Source organism: Moschus berezovskii, chromosome 10 (assembly GCF_049115385.1).
Source record: "Moschus berezovskii isolate FMDL1 chromosome 10, NW_MosBer_1.0, whole genome shotgun sequence".
In the NCBI taxonomy this organism is placed as follows: Eukaryota; Metazoa; Chordata; class Mammalia; order Artiodactyla; family Moschidae; genus Moschus; species Moschus berezovskii.
In genome coordinates this window covers 97,877,953-97,896,490 of record NC_142469.1, presented here as the reverse complement: position 1 = coordinate 97,896,490, position 18,538 = coordinate 97,877,953, and the positions used below count along the sequence as shown (strand labels likewise).

Genomic DNA, 18,538 nt, shown 5'->3' with positions numbered 1-18,538 from the left:
CCACGATGACCTTAATCACATACCACAGCAGGTTTCGGCCCTGTGGGGCGTCTTCCTCACGATTATGTACACACAAACTCAGGGTGGTTTAGTTCTTTCCTCCCTGATGCTTGATTTGGTTTGGATGTCCCTCTCATGTGCAGAGTGGAGGGGCCAGAGAGGAAAGAGTTTTGACGACTTTGGGCAGGAACAGGCACTTTCCCAGGAAACCAGAGCTTTCCACGCGTTCTCACAGTGACCTGCTTCCACATAGATGGTGGCATCTCAGCTCAGTGAGGGTCTGAATGGTATGAGACCCAGTTAGGGTAATGGAGCAGTTTCTGCTTCCAGATTTTCTAGCTGAAACAAGAGAACGTGCAAAGACAGTGAATATTTCAGGTTGGGTTGCAGTACACAGTTATTGGACATCTTCTGTGTCAGAAAATACATTGAGAATCTTCACGTATACTTTCATCTGCAACTCTCAGAGTTTTTCCTAAATATCAAGACATTATTTAATCTCTCGGGTCTTTATGAATATGCTATTGCACCTGTATAGAATGATGAATAAGAATTATACACTAGTCATAAAAGAGATATGATATGATGGCTTCATGAAAAAAAAAACGTTTAACCCAAACTCTGTTTCCCTCTGTCCTTGATCCTCTTCCCTCCTTATCTTCAAATTATTCATGATTTGATCAAAATTTCAAAAGAAAAGCAACATCTCTCTTTGTAGTACCTTTTCCATTCTTTCTTTCTAGATGAAGAACTTTTATCTTTCACTGAACTCACTAAATCAGTGGATTTCTTTTTCCTGAAGCCACTAATTTTCAGTTCAGAGATTTCCCCTCCACCCCGCTACCCCCACCATAAACCTAGAATATCTGCTGAGCACTAACTGGACATTTGTTCACACACAAAAATGTGGCTTGATATTTTCTGGTAAGGGAGGAGGATCACAGACATGAAGCGTTTTATGATGAACAAATAGTTGTTGCTGTCATAATGGTTACTTTCATTGAGAAAAAAAGTTGTTTGTATAGTAAGTGGAAAGAGATGAGATTTTTTTTTCCTTTAACTTTATTTTGGTAACTTCCACACTTCAGGAAAAGTACAAGAATTAGACTGGTATTAATACAAAGAACACTTGTGCACCTTTCACCCAGATTCACCTCCTGTTAACATTGTACCCCATTTGCTTTACCACTTGCTTCCTCTTCGTTTTTTCCCTCCTTCAACAGACACGCAGACATACACACACACACATACACAGACACACACACTTTGTCTTATTGAACCGTTTGATGCTAAAATTTGATCCCTAACTATTTCATGATACATCTCCTAGGAGTAAGGAGCAGAGAGCTCACTATGGGATCGCTGTGGAAGAGGCAGAGTCTGCCATGACCCCTGGATGCTCCTGTTTATGCTTGCTGATGGTAGGGCTTGACCGATCTCTGACCCAGAACCATTCTGCAGTGGTAGCATAGGTGATTAAGTAGGATCAGCATTGATCACTATGTGACTGCTTGCTCCTAGGAGGCTGGTTTATTGCTTGTTACTAAAGGGACTGAGACGTTAGCTCTGGCTCCTCAACTGTGACACAATCATTGTGTGTACAGCCACCATCTGGTCCCATCGCATCACCCTTCGCAACAGCTAAAGTTTCTACTGTTCATTGTGCCATGACTACCTTAGTATTTTTATCTACTTTTGGCAGATAAAAGTATCTTGCTTGCTTGCTCTGTCATGTCCCCCTTTGGGGTCTTGTTACTTCCTGTCCTCTTCTAAGAGGCTGAGGCTCTTCCCCACCTGGTACAACAGGCAGTATGTCAAGATGGATGATGAGTTTTTGCAAGAGAAAAGACAACGGCTCATGGAAGAGATCTGAGGGTGCGAAGAAACTCCTCGGGAGCTGGTGGAAAATGTTCTGGCCCACGTGGTGAAGAGAGAGGGTGTGAACACTCTACCCTGTCCTTTGTTGCTGTTGCTGTTTAGTCACTGAGTTGTGTCTAACTCTTTTATGACCCCATGGACTGTAGCCCTCCAGGCTCCTCTATCTTTGGGATTTCCCAGGCAAGAATACTGGAGTGGGTTGCTATTCCTTTCTGCAGGGGGTTTTCCCGATGCAGAGATTGAACTCGAGTCTCCTGTAAGGGCAGGCAGATTCTGTACCACTGAACCACCAGAGCCACTCTGTCCCATCTGTTGATAAACAGGAGTTGAGTGGATGGATGGAGGCTGAGCAGTGAGGGGTGAACTCTAACCAGTTGCCCAAGTGGTGCCATGGTTGACGCTTGGTCTCCTGTGGACTAGGGGACTAGGAGAACACTCTGAGCCCCACTAGGGAGGAAAGTACAGCTACATCCAGTCTTAAGTCACAAGTAGAAACATCTAGAGGACACTAAGTCCCTATATTGAGCACCAACATATAGACCCTTAATGAGAGGGAAAGGAAGCAATCTCAGGAGCATTTTGATCAACAGACTGAGCAACTTGTGGATGACAAAGGAGTGAGAAAGGTTATGCTCTTAGAGGGTGAATGAAGCACTAGGCTGTCAAAATCTTGACTGGACTATGACTCAAAAGTGGATTCTGGAGGCAGTAAAGAAAATATTCTTTGCACTATGACTCTCTATTATCATAAATGTAGCCCAGCACTTAATTGCACTGTCCAGCTGTTGGAGACAATATGTGCCTTATCTGTGCATGCATTTTTTTGTCTGCAAGTTAATCAGATAACCTGTCAAATTTGGCTGAAGACCTGAGCAGCAGGTGACACCCTGGGGCTTCTCTGAACTACAGATTTCTGTAAGAGGAGGCAGCCTCCGAGGAGTGTCCCTTGGAACCTTCCTGGGACCATCATTATCCACTTCAGCTGGGGAAGGAATAGCTCAGGCTTTGGATCTACTGGGAGGGGAAAATGATTAATGCTCTCTTTGTTTCCAAATTCCAGGCTGCAGCCTGGCAAAGCAGTCACATGGTCCACTGGTCAGGGAGCAGCTCTGATAGCTAAACTGACCTCCTGCAAGGTGCTGTGAGATCAGAGGAACTTATGTGGCTTTGGCTGGTCTTGAGTTACTCTACGATGCCTAATGTTATTAAAGGCAGCTCTTAAATGTGAAAATCTTGAACATGTACAAACACATACAGATAGATGCAGCCATAGAGTCATAACTTGCTGACCTGCTTAGTTGCTAAGATATCTCTCTTGAAAACTTGCAACTCCCCGACATTTTCTAAGACCAGGCTTCTTTCCTGACTGTAATCACAGTTGCTGTTATAAATTCAGTAAATTTAACATTTGACATAGATACAATATTTTAATCTACCATCAGCTTTCCATTTTTTAAAAGAACTTCTTAAACTGTTATGTTCTCCAAACAGTCAACCAGCAAATCCCTTTGAGCTATTTTCTAGCCTACTTTGAAAAATAAAATTTCCAAAAGCTTTTAGGTTCAAACTGAAGCTTATTTGAGGCACTTTTAATCTCTAGTGATACAAAGATTGGTACGTGCTTCCTATCCCTGGAAGGGATTTAAGAGCCTACCTTTTCCCATTTTATTAATCTCTGGGAGGAAATAGAGGTCTTGAGTGGTGCAGTGACAGGCCCGAGAGTATTGGTGGAGGAACCCCTTTAATATTCTTATCTTTACTCTTTGTGGTGCTCTCTTCCACTTTTATTTTCTCCTTCCCATCCTTGATGCCACCCAAAGCTGCAGTCGAAGCCAGTACCAGGCTTGGGGTATTTCAGAAGCTGATCAAAGTTTCAGTCAGTCATAGACTTCAAAATCCCATTCATTACAGAACCCATAAAAACAGAGCCACTACCCACAAGAAAACTTTGGGAGTGGATGACTCATCGGCAAAGATTTCCATTTATATAAGCAGTAGAGAACTCACCCTCTCTTCCATGCTTCATTGCTAGAATCAGACACTTTGGAATGTAGAATGTAACAAGGGAGCATGCTTTAGTAAGGGGGAATTCAAGGAGAGGTGGAATAATCTGATATTTCAAAGGTTGCTCTTTAACTTCTATATCATGTCCGACTCTTCGCGACTCCTTGGACTGTAACCCGACAGGTTCTTCTGTCCATGGGCTTTCCTAGGCAAGAATAGTGGAATGTATTGCCATTTCCTTCTCCTGGGGATCTTCCTGACCCAGGATCGAACCCGTGTCTCTTGCATCGGAAAGCTGATTCTTTACTACTGAGCCACTAATCCAGACTCAAATATGCCCTATGCTTCTTTCTGCTTTTAATATGAATTTTTGTTCAATATAATAAATTCTTTTACAAAAGGAAGCTTTGGTGGTTACCTCTTTTGTTGTTCACTAGGAGTAGCTAGTCCCAAGAGCCTGAACGGGGGTAATTAATACCAGAAATGAGCCTGATTCATTGGCTAGCAAAAGAAGGTAGGAAAGTCCTGTTTGAGAAGAGGTCCCCTAGATGCCAAACCCACACAGCTGGCACCGGAACCCAAGTTTTTTGGTTTCTGATCTTGTATTTTTTCACAAGAAAAACTGCAATTATTTAACCTTTGGTATGGTTTTCACAGTTAAATATAGATCACTCTTAAAAGAAACCTATTTTCTAGTGGGACATTGCTGCATAGCATGGGGAGCTCTGCTCAGTTTTCTTTGAAGACCTAGATGGGTGGGGTGGAATGGGGGTGGGAGGGAGGTCCAAGGAGGGTATATATGCATAGGTATAGCTGATTCTGTTCACTGGTCAGTAGAAACTAATGCAACATTATAAAGCAATTATACTCCAATAAAAAAGAAACATATTTTCCTCAAAGACGTTTCATTTAAAACAAAAGAATGTATCAGTTATAAGGCTTTTTACTAGCAATGTATAGTTTAAAGCACTGAAAACATATCCCAAAACTATGTAGATTTCTTCCCGCTTTAAGATGATAACCAGAAAGCGACAAACTTAAAAATGAAACAAAACAAAAGTGAAAACCCAAACAAAATACAATCTGTTCTATTTTCAGAGGTATAAAGTTTCATTATCTTGTTTGTATTTAGACCATATGTTTTGAATGAGAGAGAATAAGAGATCGATAATCAATTTTAGAATCCTGGTTAATGCCTAGAATTATGAGACCTTGTCATTCATTCTAGTAAAACGTTGAATTTGAAACAGATTTGTGCTTAACTGGAACTAATGATCTATGGTGGGCTTTATGAAGTGTTTAGGCAAACCATTCTGTGATTTGTTAAAGAGAAAAACAAGTATCATATATTAATGAATATATGTGGAATCTAGAATCATGGTACAGATGAACCTATTTGCTGGGCAGCAATAGAAATGCAGACATAGAAAACAGACATGTGGACACAGGGAAGAAAGGGGAGGGTGGGGCGAATTGGGAGCTTAGGACTGAGATACAGACACTGCTGTGTATAAAAGAGAGAGCTACGGGCAAGCAAAGTTACGATCAAAATTCTCCGAGCCAGGCTTCAACAGTACATGAGCCATGAACTGTCAGATGCTCAGGCTGGGTTTAGAAAAGGCAGAGGAACCAGAGGTCAAACTGTCAACATCCACTCAGTTCAGTTCAGTTCAGTTCAGTCGCTCAGTTGGGTCCGACTCTTTGCGACCCCATGAATCACAGCACACCAGGCCTCCCTGTCCATCACCAACTCCCGGAGTTCACTCAAACTCATGTCCATCGAGTTGGTGATGCCATCCAGCCATCTCACTCTCTGTCGTCCGCTTCTCCTCCCGCCCCCAACCTTTCCCAGCATCAGAGTCTTTTCCAGTGAGTTAACTCTTCACATGAGTTGGCCAAAGTATTGGAGTTTCAGCTTTAGAATCAGTCCTTCCAAAGAACACCCATGACTGATCTCCTTTAGAATGGACTGGTTGGATCTCCTTGCAGTCCAAGGGCCTCTCAAGAGTCTTCTCCAACACCACAGTTCAAAAGCATCAATTCCCAGAAAAACATCTACTTCTGCTTTATTGACTATGCCAAAGTCTTTGACTGCGTGGATCACAACAAACTGTGGAAAATTCTGAAAGAGATGGGAATACCAGACCACCTGACCTGCCTCTTAAGAAATCTATATGCAGGTCAAGAGGCAACAGATAGAACTGGACATGGAACAACAAATTGGTTCCAATTCGGGAAAGAAGTACGTCAAGGCTATATATTGTCACCCTGCTCATTTAACTTATGTGCAGAGTACTTCATGAGAAATGCTGGGCTGGATGAAACACAAGCTGGAATCAAGACTGCTGGGAGAAATATCAATAACCTCAGATATGCAGATGACACCACCCTTATGGCAGAAAGTGAAGAAGAACTAAAGAGCCTCTTGATGAAAGTGAAAGAGGAGAGTGAAAATGTTGGCTTAAAACTAAGATCATGGCATCCGGTCCCATCACTTCATGGCAAATAGATGGGGAAACAATGAAAACAGTGACAAACTTTACCTTTTGGGCTCCAAAATTACTACAGATGGTGACTGCAGCCAAGAAATTAAGACACTTGCTCCTTGGAAGGAAAGTTATGACCAACCTAGATAGCATATTAAAAAGCAGAGACATTACTTTGCCAGCAAAGGTCTGTCTAGTCAAAGTTATGGTTTTTCCAGTAGTCACGTATGAATGTGAGGATTGGACGATAAAGAGAGCTGGGCACTGAAGAATTGGTGCTTTTGAACTGTGGTGTTGGAGAGGACTCTTGAGTCCCTTGGACTGAAAGGAGATCCAACCAGTCCATTCTAAAGGAGACCAGTCCTGAATATTCATCAGAAGGACTGATGCTGAAGCTGAAGTTCCAATACTTTTGTCACCTGATGCGAAGAACTGACTCATTTGAAAAGACCCTGATGCTGGGAAATATTGAAGGCAGGAGAAGAGGGGGATGACAGAGGATGAGATGGTTGGATGGCATTAGCAACTTGATGGACATGAATTTGAGTAAACTCCGGGAGTTGGTGATGCACAGGGAAGCCTGATGTGCTGCAGTCCATGGGGCCACAAAGAGTCAGATACGACTGAGCAACTGAGCTGAACTGAACTGATTGGGAATCTGCTATGTAGCACAGGGCACTCAGCTCAGTGATCTGTGACAACCTGATGGGTGGGATGAGGAGTGGGTGGGAGGGAGGTCCAAGAGGGAAGGGATCTGTGTGTATGTATAACTAATTCATTTTGTTGTACAGCAGAAACTAACACAACATTGTAATGCAATTATGTCTGTGTCAGTCTCTCTGTCATGTTCAACTCTTTGTGACCCCGTGGACTGTAGCCCACCAGGCTTCTCTGTCCATGGGATTCTCCAGGCAAGAGTACTGGAGTGGATTGCCATTTCCTTCTCCAGAGTATCTTCCTGACCCTGGTCTCCTGCACTGCATGCAGATTCTTTACCATTTGAGCTATAGGGAAGTCCCAGAAATTAAATACCCCTTGGACTCTACAGTCTATGAAATTCTCCAGGCCAGAATACTGGAGTGGGTAGCCTATCCCTTCTCTAGCAGATCTTCCTGACTCAGGAATTGAACCAGGGTCTCCTGCATTGCAGGAGGATTCTTTACCAACTGAGCTACCAGAGAAGCTCAATTTAAAAAAGAAAACAAAAAACCAGACTGTGTTCAGATAAGTTTGAACAGTTTAGCTTAAAAACAAGACGTGAGTACATATACAGACCTAAATGCAATACACACACATACAGGCACATAAATACACAACAGGGCTTTTCAGAGCCTTTACAATGCTAATCCACAGTATCGGTCCCCATGACCTAAATAAGATAGGTAACAGTTCTGAATATTCACCTAAAACCTATTTTTTCATGGACCACATGTTAACATTTCACCGTCATAGTGTTCTGTAAGAACTCAGTGGAACTTGTAAAAACTAAAAAACTTATGAAAGAATCATTTGTTCTGATTCCCTAAATATAAAATCTTAACACTTGAATTTTTGTAGCATCCCATTTTATGCATGAAAATGTGATGTTTGGACTTTTAAGACTGCCAGTGGCAAGGGCGTCCTTGCGTCTCTAGGCTTAGAAAATTAGAGATTCCCATTCAGTTCAGTTCAGTTGTGTCTGACTCTGCAAACCCATGCACTGCAGCACGCCAGGCCTCCCTGTCCGTCGCCAACTTTCGGAGTTTACTCAAACTCATGTCCATTGAGTCAGTGATGACATCCAACCATCTCATCCTCTGTTGTTCCCTTCTCCTCCTGCCTTCAATCTTCCCTGGCATCAGGGTCTTTTCAAATGAGTCAAATGAGATCCCCATTCCTGAATTTCTAATTCTCTATGCTAGTCATTAAACATCGTTTGACTGCTTACTTTTACACACAGATACAAAAATACGCTATGAGTACATCTAAACAAACCTATATAAAGGTCTTATGACATTCAAACTGTCCGTATATAAATGCTATAATCTAGACACCACTGTGTGAGGGGAAAACAGACTGGGAGGAGAGTAGGGTAGGTTTATAATATCAAATTCAACTGGATTCACTCCTCAGCCACGACGTTTTACCTACGACCCTGGGCATGTTAATTCCTTAAACATTGATTTCCTCAACTGTAGAGATAATCCATCCCTTATATGATTAAATAAGATACACTGGATACAAACTGATTAATAAATGTTATTTCTAACAGTTTTATTTTAGATAAGTCTAAATGTATCCAAATGCAAATATTGTAATTCTGTTTTCTTCTTTTCCTCTTTTAGCCATTTTTAACTGAACTATAGTTAATTTACAATTTTGGGTTAGTTTCAAGTGTACAGCAGTGTTTCAGTTATATATGCACACACACATATTTCTTTTCCAGATTCTTTTCCATTATAGCTTATTACAGGGTATTGAATATGGTTCCCTGTGCTGTACAATAGATCTTGTTATTTATCTACTTTATATATAGTAGTGGGTATATGTTACTCCCAAACTCCTAATTTGTCTCCTGTCTCCTGTTATCCCCTTTGATAACCATACATTTGTTTTCTCTGTCTGTGAATCTGTTGCAGTTTTATAAATGCGTTCCCTTGTGGCTCAGCTGGTAAAGAATCTGCCTGCAATGCAGGAAACCTGAGTTCGATCCCTGGGTTGGGAAGATCCCCTAGAGAGGGGAAAATCTACCCACCCAGTTTTCTGGCCTAAAGAATTCCATGGACTGTATAGTCCATGGGGTCACAAAGAGCTGGACACGACTGAGTGACTTTCATTTGTATCATTTTTATGTAAGTGATAAATATGCTATTTGTCTTTCTCTTACCGACTTATTTCACTTAGTATGATCCTAAGTCCATCCATGTTGTTGCAAATGGTGTTAATTTAATTCTTTTTTTTGTGGCTGAGTGATATTCCACTGTATATATATACCACATCTTTATCCATTCCTATCTTAAGGTACATTTAGATTACTTCCATCTTTTATGTTTCTATAAATAGTGCTGCAATAAACTTTGGAGTGCATGTATATTTTGAATTAGAGGTTTGTCTGGATATGTGCCCAGGAGTGGGATTGCAGGATTGTATGATAACTTTACTTTTAGTTTTTTAAAGGAAACTTGTACTGTTCTCCACCGTGGCTGTACCAATTTACATTCTCACCAACAGTGTAGGAGGAGGGTTCCTTTTTCCCCATGCCTTCCCCAGCTTTTATTGTTTGCAGACTTTGATGATCATTCTGATTTATTAGAAAACTGCAAAGTAAAACTACATTCTTTGCAGTTTTCTAATAATTAGTGATGTTGAGCATCTTTCCATGTGCCTGTTGGCCATCCATATATCTTCTTTGGAGAAATGTCTATTCAGGTCAGTTATTACTAATAGCCAAATATTTTGTGGGAATAAACGTATTTCCAAGTAAACAATATTTTCCTTTCCCAGACTGTAGTCAATTTACAGAAGCATAACTATTTCTTCTGCTACTTATGAAAGGTGGCCTTCCTTTTGAACTTAGAGGTACTTTAGTCCTACACATGCATAGAGGCACACCTGTATCATGCATATGTATGCCCTCTCTCTCACACACTCATGACTGGAACTGTTTTCCTTTTCAGTCAAAGAATTGCAAGTATAGCCACTTTGACCCCATTCATAAAATATGTATTAATGTAGTCAGGCACGGTAATTTTGCGAGCTGTTCTCATTTTGGGTCTTTTGTCACGGAATTGAAATACTTTTCCATCTTAAATTGGCTCTCCACAGATGTCTTGTAAAAAAAATTGAGAGCCGACTTTTGAGAATGATGTAGTTGATTTGACAAACTAGGCTTCCACTTTTAGTTGAGCTAGGGATAATATAGTTTTATAGTTAATACAAATGCAAAGTAGGTCATTTCTTGACCTGCTACTTTGATTAAAATGTCAAGAAACTGCTTTAAAAATAGTTAGCCAAGGGTTTAGGAATGGGCTTGCCATATCCATGAGGAGTTGGCAGGAGGTAACATAACACTGGAGAAGGAAATGGCAACCCACTCCAGTGTTCTTGCCTGGAGAATCCCAGGGACGGGGGAGCCTGGTGGGCTGCCGTCTATGGGGTCACACAGAGTTGGACACGACTGAAGTGACTTAGTAGCAGCAGCAGCAACATAACATTAGCTTTATCACTGCTGTGTTACTTTCTCCTATAAGACTCACTGATTGATAGGGCTTTGTCAAAGGAAATCTATATCATTTTGCTAAACACAAGATTCATTTGGTGAAAAACATTGGGCCAGTCATCTTGACTGAATGGGTTACTCAAATTAGACACACCAGTAACTGTGATAATGTTTGGATGAAGTCATATTTTAATTCGGAGTTTTCAGTTTAGTGCTTCATTCAACATTCAGAGTTTTGGACCCTACCCTGACTCAGTGAACCAGTCTTTCTCAGAGTTCCCTGCAAATTATTCTGGAGCTCATAGTAAAGCTTGAAATCTTCTGCTTGAGGCCACACCCTAATATTTGAACGCACAATGGTGTTTTGTGGGATAACTGAGGAAAGCTTTGGATTTGTATTAGAATTCTATCTAAAAAGAAATGATACAAACAAACTTATTTACAAAACAGGAAAAGACTTTCAGAGAATGAACTTATGGTTGCTGAGGGGAAGGTTGAAGGGAAGGAATAGTTAGGGAGTTTGGGATAGACATATACACACAGCTATATTTAAAATAGATAACCAAAAGGACCTACTATATAACACAGGGAACTCTGCTCAGTGTTGTGTAGCAGGCTGGATGGGAGGGGAGTTTGGGGGATAATGGATAAATGTATATGTATGGCTGAGTCCCTTTGTTATCCACCTAAAACTATTACAACATTGTTAATACTCCAGTACAAAATAAAAAGTTAAGAAAATATTAGAATTCTACATGTCTGTCTGAGTTTTACCTCTTACTGATGATTTGATATTGTATAATTATTAACTTCCCTGAACATTAATTTTTTTTCATGTTTACCCATTAGGGTTATTATTAGAAGCTGATATGATAAAAGTACTTTTTAATCAGCATGCTATCATATGAGTAAGATACCATTATTATTAATATTATAGTTATAGTTAATACAAACTCTGAATATTAATCCAGTAGATAAAATTCTCTTTTCCAATTAATGTTATGCACTAAAAATCAACCTTTTGTCAAAACAAAAATGCACTTCAGAATGTGATTAGAGTGGAAACCACACAGGAAGGCAGGTCAATAGTGGCTGACGTCTCAGGTCTGAGCTGGTCCTGTACCGATTTGTGCAAATGATGGAAGTGTTTTGAAGCCAAGGGTGATGAACAGGGAGGCCTGGCATGCTGTGATTCATGGGGTCGCGGAGAGTCGGACACGACTGAGTGACTGAACTGAACTGAACTGAGAACCCAATAAAGAGAACATAGTGGTACATGTACAAAGAAATTAAACTGCACTGACAGCAAATGGAAGGCGAATATCTTTACCTAAGTCTACCTAACAAAGATCCAGAAGACATAAAGACAACAAATTGAACATAAATCACACATTATGCTGGAGCAGTAGGCTGGACCTTGGAATGCACAAAAAATATGAGCTTTCCGCCCCCTCCCAACAATGAGCCAGGACATGACCTTTTTAGGGCACTGAATCTCGTTCTTGATTTCCTCATCACTAGCATTTATTTCCGGAGAAGGCAATGGCAAGCCACTCCAGTACTCTTGCCTAGAAAATCCCATGGATGGAGGAGCCTGGTAGGCTGAAGTCCATGGGGTCGCTAAGGGTCGGATGCGACTGAGCGACTTCACTTTCACTTGTCACTTTCACACATTGGAGAAGGAAATGGCAACCCACTCCAGTGTTCTTGCCTGGAGAATCTCAGGGACGGGAGAGCCTTGTGGGCTTCCGTCTATGGGGTCACACAGAGTCGGACACGACTGAAGTGACTTAGCAGCAGCAGCAGCAGCATTTATTTCAGAGAAGGCAATGGCACCCCACTCCAGTACCCTTGCCTGGAAAATCCCATGGATGGAGAAGCCTGGTAGGCTGCATGCAGTCCATGGGGTCGCTAAGAGTCGGACATGACTGAGAGACTTCACTTTCACTTTTCACTTTCATGCATTGGAGAAGGAAATGGCAACCTACTCCAGTGTTTTTGCCTGGAGAATCCCAGGGACGGGGGGAGCCTGGTGGGCTGCCATCTATGGGGTCGCACAGAGTTGGACATGACTGAAGCGACTTAGCAGCAGCAGCATTTATTTAAAATTAGAAGACAAGCACAAATGTAAGAAAAATTTTGAAAGGTGTAACTGGATTAGACAACTAAAGGCTGGAGAGAAAAAAATGAAGAATCCCTCCTGTGAATATTTTCCTCTTATTGAAGGGTAAGTATGAAATAAGTCAGGGTGTCACATGATCGTTTAGCTTGTCAATCAGTTCCAAGGAAAGGATCATTCTGGCCCCTTCTGTATCTCCTGAAATACCAAGAGCCCTCCAAGGTCATTCATGTATTCAGATACTAGAGGTACAAGGAAGACAGAGGCAGATGTGGTTGGTCCTCTCAGGAGGCTGTGACTTGCCTGTCCTGGGCAGCATGTGCAACTGTAGATGGTATTAAGATGTGGCCACAATGACTTCTCTCCCTATATCCACATCCCTTTGCAATATGACTGAAGCTCCAAACATCAATAGGTGGCGTCTGTTTTCCCGTCCTTTGAATCTGGAACCTGTGATCACCATGGGAATATGCCTGGGCTAACATGAATGACAGAAGATGCGGATCCATGAAGAGCCAGCCATTCTCACTATGGCCACGAGATCAGCTGGCTGACAGCCCAACTAAAACTTGGGAGAACTGTCTATCTTCAGTTCAGTCGCTCAGTCGTGTCCGACTCTCTGCGACCCCATGAATCACAGCACGCCAGGCCTCCCTGTCCATCACCACTTCCGGAGTTCACTCAAACTCATGTCCACAGAGTCGGTGATGCCATCCAGCCATCTCATTCTCTGTTGTCCCCGTCTCCTCCTGCCCCCAATCCCTCCCAGCTCTTTTCCAGTGAGTCAACTTGTCGCATGAGGTGGCCAAAGTATTGGAGTTTCAGCTTTAGCATCAGTCCTTCCAATGAACACCCAGGATTGACCTCCTTTAGAATGGACTGGTGGGATCTCCTTGCAGTCCAAGGGACTCTGCTGCTACTGCTGCTGCTAAGTCACTTCAGTCGTGTCTGACTTTGTGTGACCCCATAGATGGAAGCCCATCAGGCTCCCCCGTCCCTGGGATTCTCCAGGCAAGAACACTGGAGTGGGTTGCCATTTCCTTCTCCAATGTGTGAAAGTGAAAAGTGAAAGTGAAGTCGCTCAGTCATGTCTGACTCGTAGCGACCCCATGGACTACAGCCTACCAGGCTCCTCCATCCATGGGATTTTCCAGGTAAGAGTACTGGAGTGGCTTGCCATTGCCTTCTCTGCCAAGGGACTCTAGCCCAGCCCAAATCACTGATCAATAGAATTGTAAACTAAGTAAATGGCTTCCTTCAGCCAATAAATTTTGGAATGATTTGTTATGCAGCCAGAACTGACCAAATAGCCCTTACCTATCTATATGACTCAAAGTTTATTCTGGGGCACAAAACTTTCTTATAAGGTTTATTGAATTACCTTGATAACTGCCACCTCTCCACTTGACTTTGCGTTGTATGGATATAGTCTCAGTATACAGTTGTCAGAATACAGACACCCTGGGAAGGTTTGATATTGGATCTCTGATCTGCAGAATATGAAGTTGACTAATGTGCTTGAGATGTGACATAGATAGAATAACACATTTCTTGGAGAAAATGCAAAGACAAAGTCAAGACATAAATATCTACAATGACATAAATTTAAAAGAAGCAGTTAAAAACTTAATACGAATCCAATTAGCTCTGTCTCATAACATGATGGCTCATGAGTTCAAAGAAAAAAGAAAGAATGAAACCTGCCTGTCAGATACTGAATTTGTAAACTAATCAACTGTGGCCCATGTATTCTGTGTGCTCATTTGCTCAGTTGTGGCTGATTCTTTGTGGCCTCATGGACTGTAGCCTGACAGGCTCCTCTGTCCATGGGATTTTCCAGGCAAGAATAGTGGAGTGGATTGCCATTTCCTCCTCCAGGGAATCTTCCAGACCAAGGGATCGAACCCTTGTCTCCTGTGTCTCCTTCACTGGCAGGCCGATTCTGTACTACGAACCCCACGTAGACACAGCCATTAAGTTTCCACTTTTTTCCTCAAATAATTTTACCATTTTGATATATTATTGAAGTGATCATCAAAGGCTCGTATATTGTTCTAGATGTATGTGTATAACTGCCTTGATTCTAATGATGACACACCAGTGGAGATTAGTGAAAGAGATCTTTGATTTATCTTAATTTTCAGATATGTCAGTATGTCTTTTCCTCTTTCCCCAGCAGTGGATCTTCTCTGTCCAACTCTCCCAGCTGGGCATTTTGGGAAAGCAGCCAGTTCCAGGGCTAATGTGTTTCTGCTGTTATCTGACACTGATGCTGCTTCATAGAGGCAGCAATGAAGATAAGCCCTAATTGGATGTGTTTTTAAGGCAAACCTTTTAGTTACTCAGAACAGAGCTCCCCTAATTAGCTTCCTTTCTCCTCTCTCTGGCTGTGCAAGGACCACACTGATGTGGAAAGACAGGATTTGGAGGGGACTCAAGGGCAGTGGCAGGACAGCTGGAGGACATTCATGGTGAACTCAGGAAACATGCACCAGCAGACAGACTGGGGGTTGTATTGACAGGAGAGCAAGGCAAGTAAAGGATGCTGAGAGGATCAGATGTGACAAGAAGCCCCGGCAGTAGTCCAGGGTATAAGACCAATACCCACACTCCAAAGGAGAGGGAAGGTATGAGCTGGTGCTTAAGGAGAAAGAACTAATCCTTTGTAATGGCCATCATCTTGTTCCAATGGAAATATATTTCTCCAATGTTAAATATTTGAAACATAGTTTAGGGCTGAGAGTTTGAAGTTGCATTCTTTAATGTATTATCCTCGCCTTAGAGAAAAATCTATTTAAATGCCTACCCTCTTTAAGTTATTCACAAGATTTCCATAGCCACTGAGAAGGAGCTATGCTTAGCAAAAGGAACAGGCTTAGAGGTCTTGATGATGAAGGAAAAAAAAGAAAGGAGCAGAGTAGGAAAACATTTCTTTCTGGCTTTCCTTTCGGAAATGGAATTAGAAATGAGACATAATAAGTTAATCATTTCCCTTTGGTTGGAAGTGGGTCTGCCATCATTACCTCATACTCCCTAGGGCTTGCCAATTTCTGGGTTCATTTGAGTGTGATTTAATATTGAGGGTATGAGGATTAATGCCCCTATGGCAGATCCATCTAGGCCATATTGAATTAGTCCTGAGGTCAATTAGAAGGGTGAGCCGGGGTTGGGGTGGGTTCGGTGGCGGTAGTGGGAGAAGAGAAAACAGAGACGAAGCAGCTGCATCTTAAGGGAGTCAGGCTCTCCTTCTGGCCCCTTGATTTGGCTTCCGGGTGATTGTCATGGAGCCATCTGTTCCCATGGCTGCTCCCTGATCCTAGAAACTTTATCTAAGCTTCTGACATGAGGATTTACTTTCATAGGGAGTTTGCATTTGAGCTCTGTGTTATAAAATTACATAAGCCACGATTTGGGGGATGCTGGCCGCATTATTTGGAAATTTACTTATTTACATTGATAAGTAAGTGACTGATTTACTTAACAGGTCAGAGGCCAAATTTTTGAAACCAGAGGCTGAACAAGCAATATAGTAGCTTAGAGACAGATGTTTTTCTCTTTTCTTTTAATTTGATTTCTTGTGTGATTATACTGCTGTGTGTAAATCTGGCCTCTTCCATGCAGGCTCTTGTCTGTACTCTTTTATGTGTAGGGATACATCTTCCCGGAAATAGTCACTCTTTATGATATTAAACTCAAGGGGCATGTTGGTTGGGCTTCCCAGGTGGGTTGGCATTAAAGAATCTACCTGCCAATGCAGAAGACACAGGTTTGATCCCTAGGTCAGAGGGATCCCCTGGAGGAGGAAATGGAAAACCCACTCCAATATTCTTGCCTGGGAAATCCCAGAGACAGAGGAAGTTGATGGGCTACAGTCAGTTATAAAGCTAATTTAGTTTATAACTAATTTTTACAACTAATACTGTTATAAAACTAATTTAGTTCTAAGAAGTAATAGGTTTGAGTTCAGCTATGAAAATTTACAAGTCAATGACTTAACAAAGTAAAGGTGTCCATTTGACTTTCTTTTCTCCTTTTCTATGACACTGGGAACATCATCCCCCATTGCCACAGTGGGCTAAATGCTGATGCTTTGTTGGCAACCACAGAACCAGAGCAGGACTGGCTTTAGAGAAGTGACAGGGACTTTACTTGGGGATAGAGGTAGATGCCACGGAAGCACTGTGGCAGAGCTAGTGAAGTGAAGTCGCTCAGTCGTATCCGACTCTTTGCGACCCCATAGACTGTAGCCTACCAGGCTCTTCTGTCCATGGGATTTTCCAGGCAATAGTACTGGAGTGGATTGCCATTTCCTTCTCCAGGGGATCTTCCTGACCCAGGGCTTGAACCCGGGTCTCCCACATTGTAGAGAGACGCTTTACCGTCTGAGCCACCAGCTAGTGGTCACTTAATTCTACATCCCCTGCTAAATTTCCCAGCCTTCCTTGACCATAGTTAGGGCTTTGTGACCAGTCTGGGCCAAAGGACTGTAGTTGAAAGTCACATGTGTTATGTCAAGGTTAAGGCAGTTAAGAGTCTGTGCATCTTCCCCCGTCTCTCTCTCTACTCATCCCCACGCTGATCTTCGTCATCATTATGTTAGTTGCTTCAGTCATGTCTGACTCTTTGTGACCCCATGGACCGTAGCCCGCTAGACTCTCCTGTATGGATTTTATAGGCAAGCACACTGGAGTGGTTGCCATTTCCTTCTCCAGGGGATCTTTCCAACCCAGGGATCAAACCCAGGTCTCCTGCATTGCAGACAGACTTTTTACTATCTGAGCCATCGGTGGGAAGCCCACCGATTATAAAGGCCATCTATTCCTGGTGGAATATCCATGAGCTGAAGGAAGGCAGTGTGTCCTCTGCTGGGCTCTGTACTCTAGTCAACAAGAAATAAAACCATTATATTAAGCTAAAAAAGAAGTGACAGTGATGTTGGAATGCTATGCACGAAACACCTAACATTAGCGGAAATCGGAATTCTAGATTAGGATCTCTTCTTCAATGTGCTGAAGTCATTAATCTTGCATAGACGAAAAGGCTGTGGCAACACAGACTTGTAGCAGATTTATGGATTTCTAATTGGAATGTCTTTATATCTAAATGATTATGTGCAAAATACATAGAGCTCGGTTTATATAATGAAGTGTCCCTCGGCCACAGTGATCATAATTTCCTCCTCTCCTCCCTCCCTCCTTGGACTGACCTCAACCCCTGAGTTACTGGTCCACTTCTAATGGATTCTAATGGTGGACTTTAAACAGCTCTGTAATTTTGACGTCATCCCTGGTAGGCACACCCAGCCCTACAAGCTGCATACCTGATGGTTAGTCCTATCCACCGTATTGGCTGTGGAGGGGTGGTCTCTGGTGTTCTGACGAATTCGAGCGGAGTTTTGCTGCTCAATGGTGGAGGAAGTTGGGATACAGAACTCTCTGAAGCATCGTTTGAAGTTTTCATCCAGAAACGCATAAAGGACGGGGTTCAGGCAGCTGTTGGTATAACCTAGAGCAATACAGAAGTGCCAGGAAACGGTCTGGAAAGTGGTTTCTGGGATTGTGATCAAGGCTTTAATGATGACGTAGATGTGAATGGGCGTCCAGCAGACAATGAACACAGCCACAACCACCAGCACCATCCTGGTGATTCTTCGCAGGTTCCTGTCCTTTTCTTTGGAGCCAGAGAGCATGCGGACACTCTTGAGGCGTAAGATCATCAGCCCATAACACACTGTAATGATGAGGATAGGCATGATGAAGGCAAAGATGAAAACACAGATTTTCAGCAGGTTTTCCCAGTACCACGTTGGGTGAGAGAATGTTAGTGTACAATCTATGGAACCTAGAGAAAAAG

At 42.3% G+C, this 18,538-nt stretch overlaps 1 protein-coding gene across 3 annotated transcripts in view; it reads right to left on the bottom strand.

The window, feature by feature from the left end:
• Positions 1–14,130: 14,130 nt before the first annotated feature.
• OPRM1 (opioid receptor mu 1) overlaps positions 14,131–18,538 on the bottom strand; it is a 43,935-nt gene continuing 39,527 nt past the window's right edge. For 2 of the 3 annotated variants that reach the window (XM_088840835.1, XM_088840836.1), the window contains exon 3: positions 17,991–18,526. In XM_088840835.1, the coding sequence (XP_088696961.1) occupies positions 17,991–18,526 (536 nt within the window). Of the gene's footprint in view, positions 14,176–17,990; positions 18,527–18,538 lie in introns of those variants that run through there. The other variant, XM_055432846.2, reaches the window with a different exon arrangement.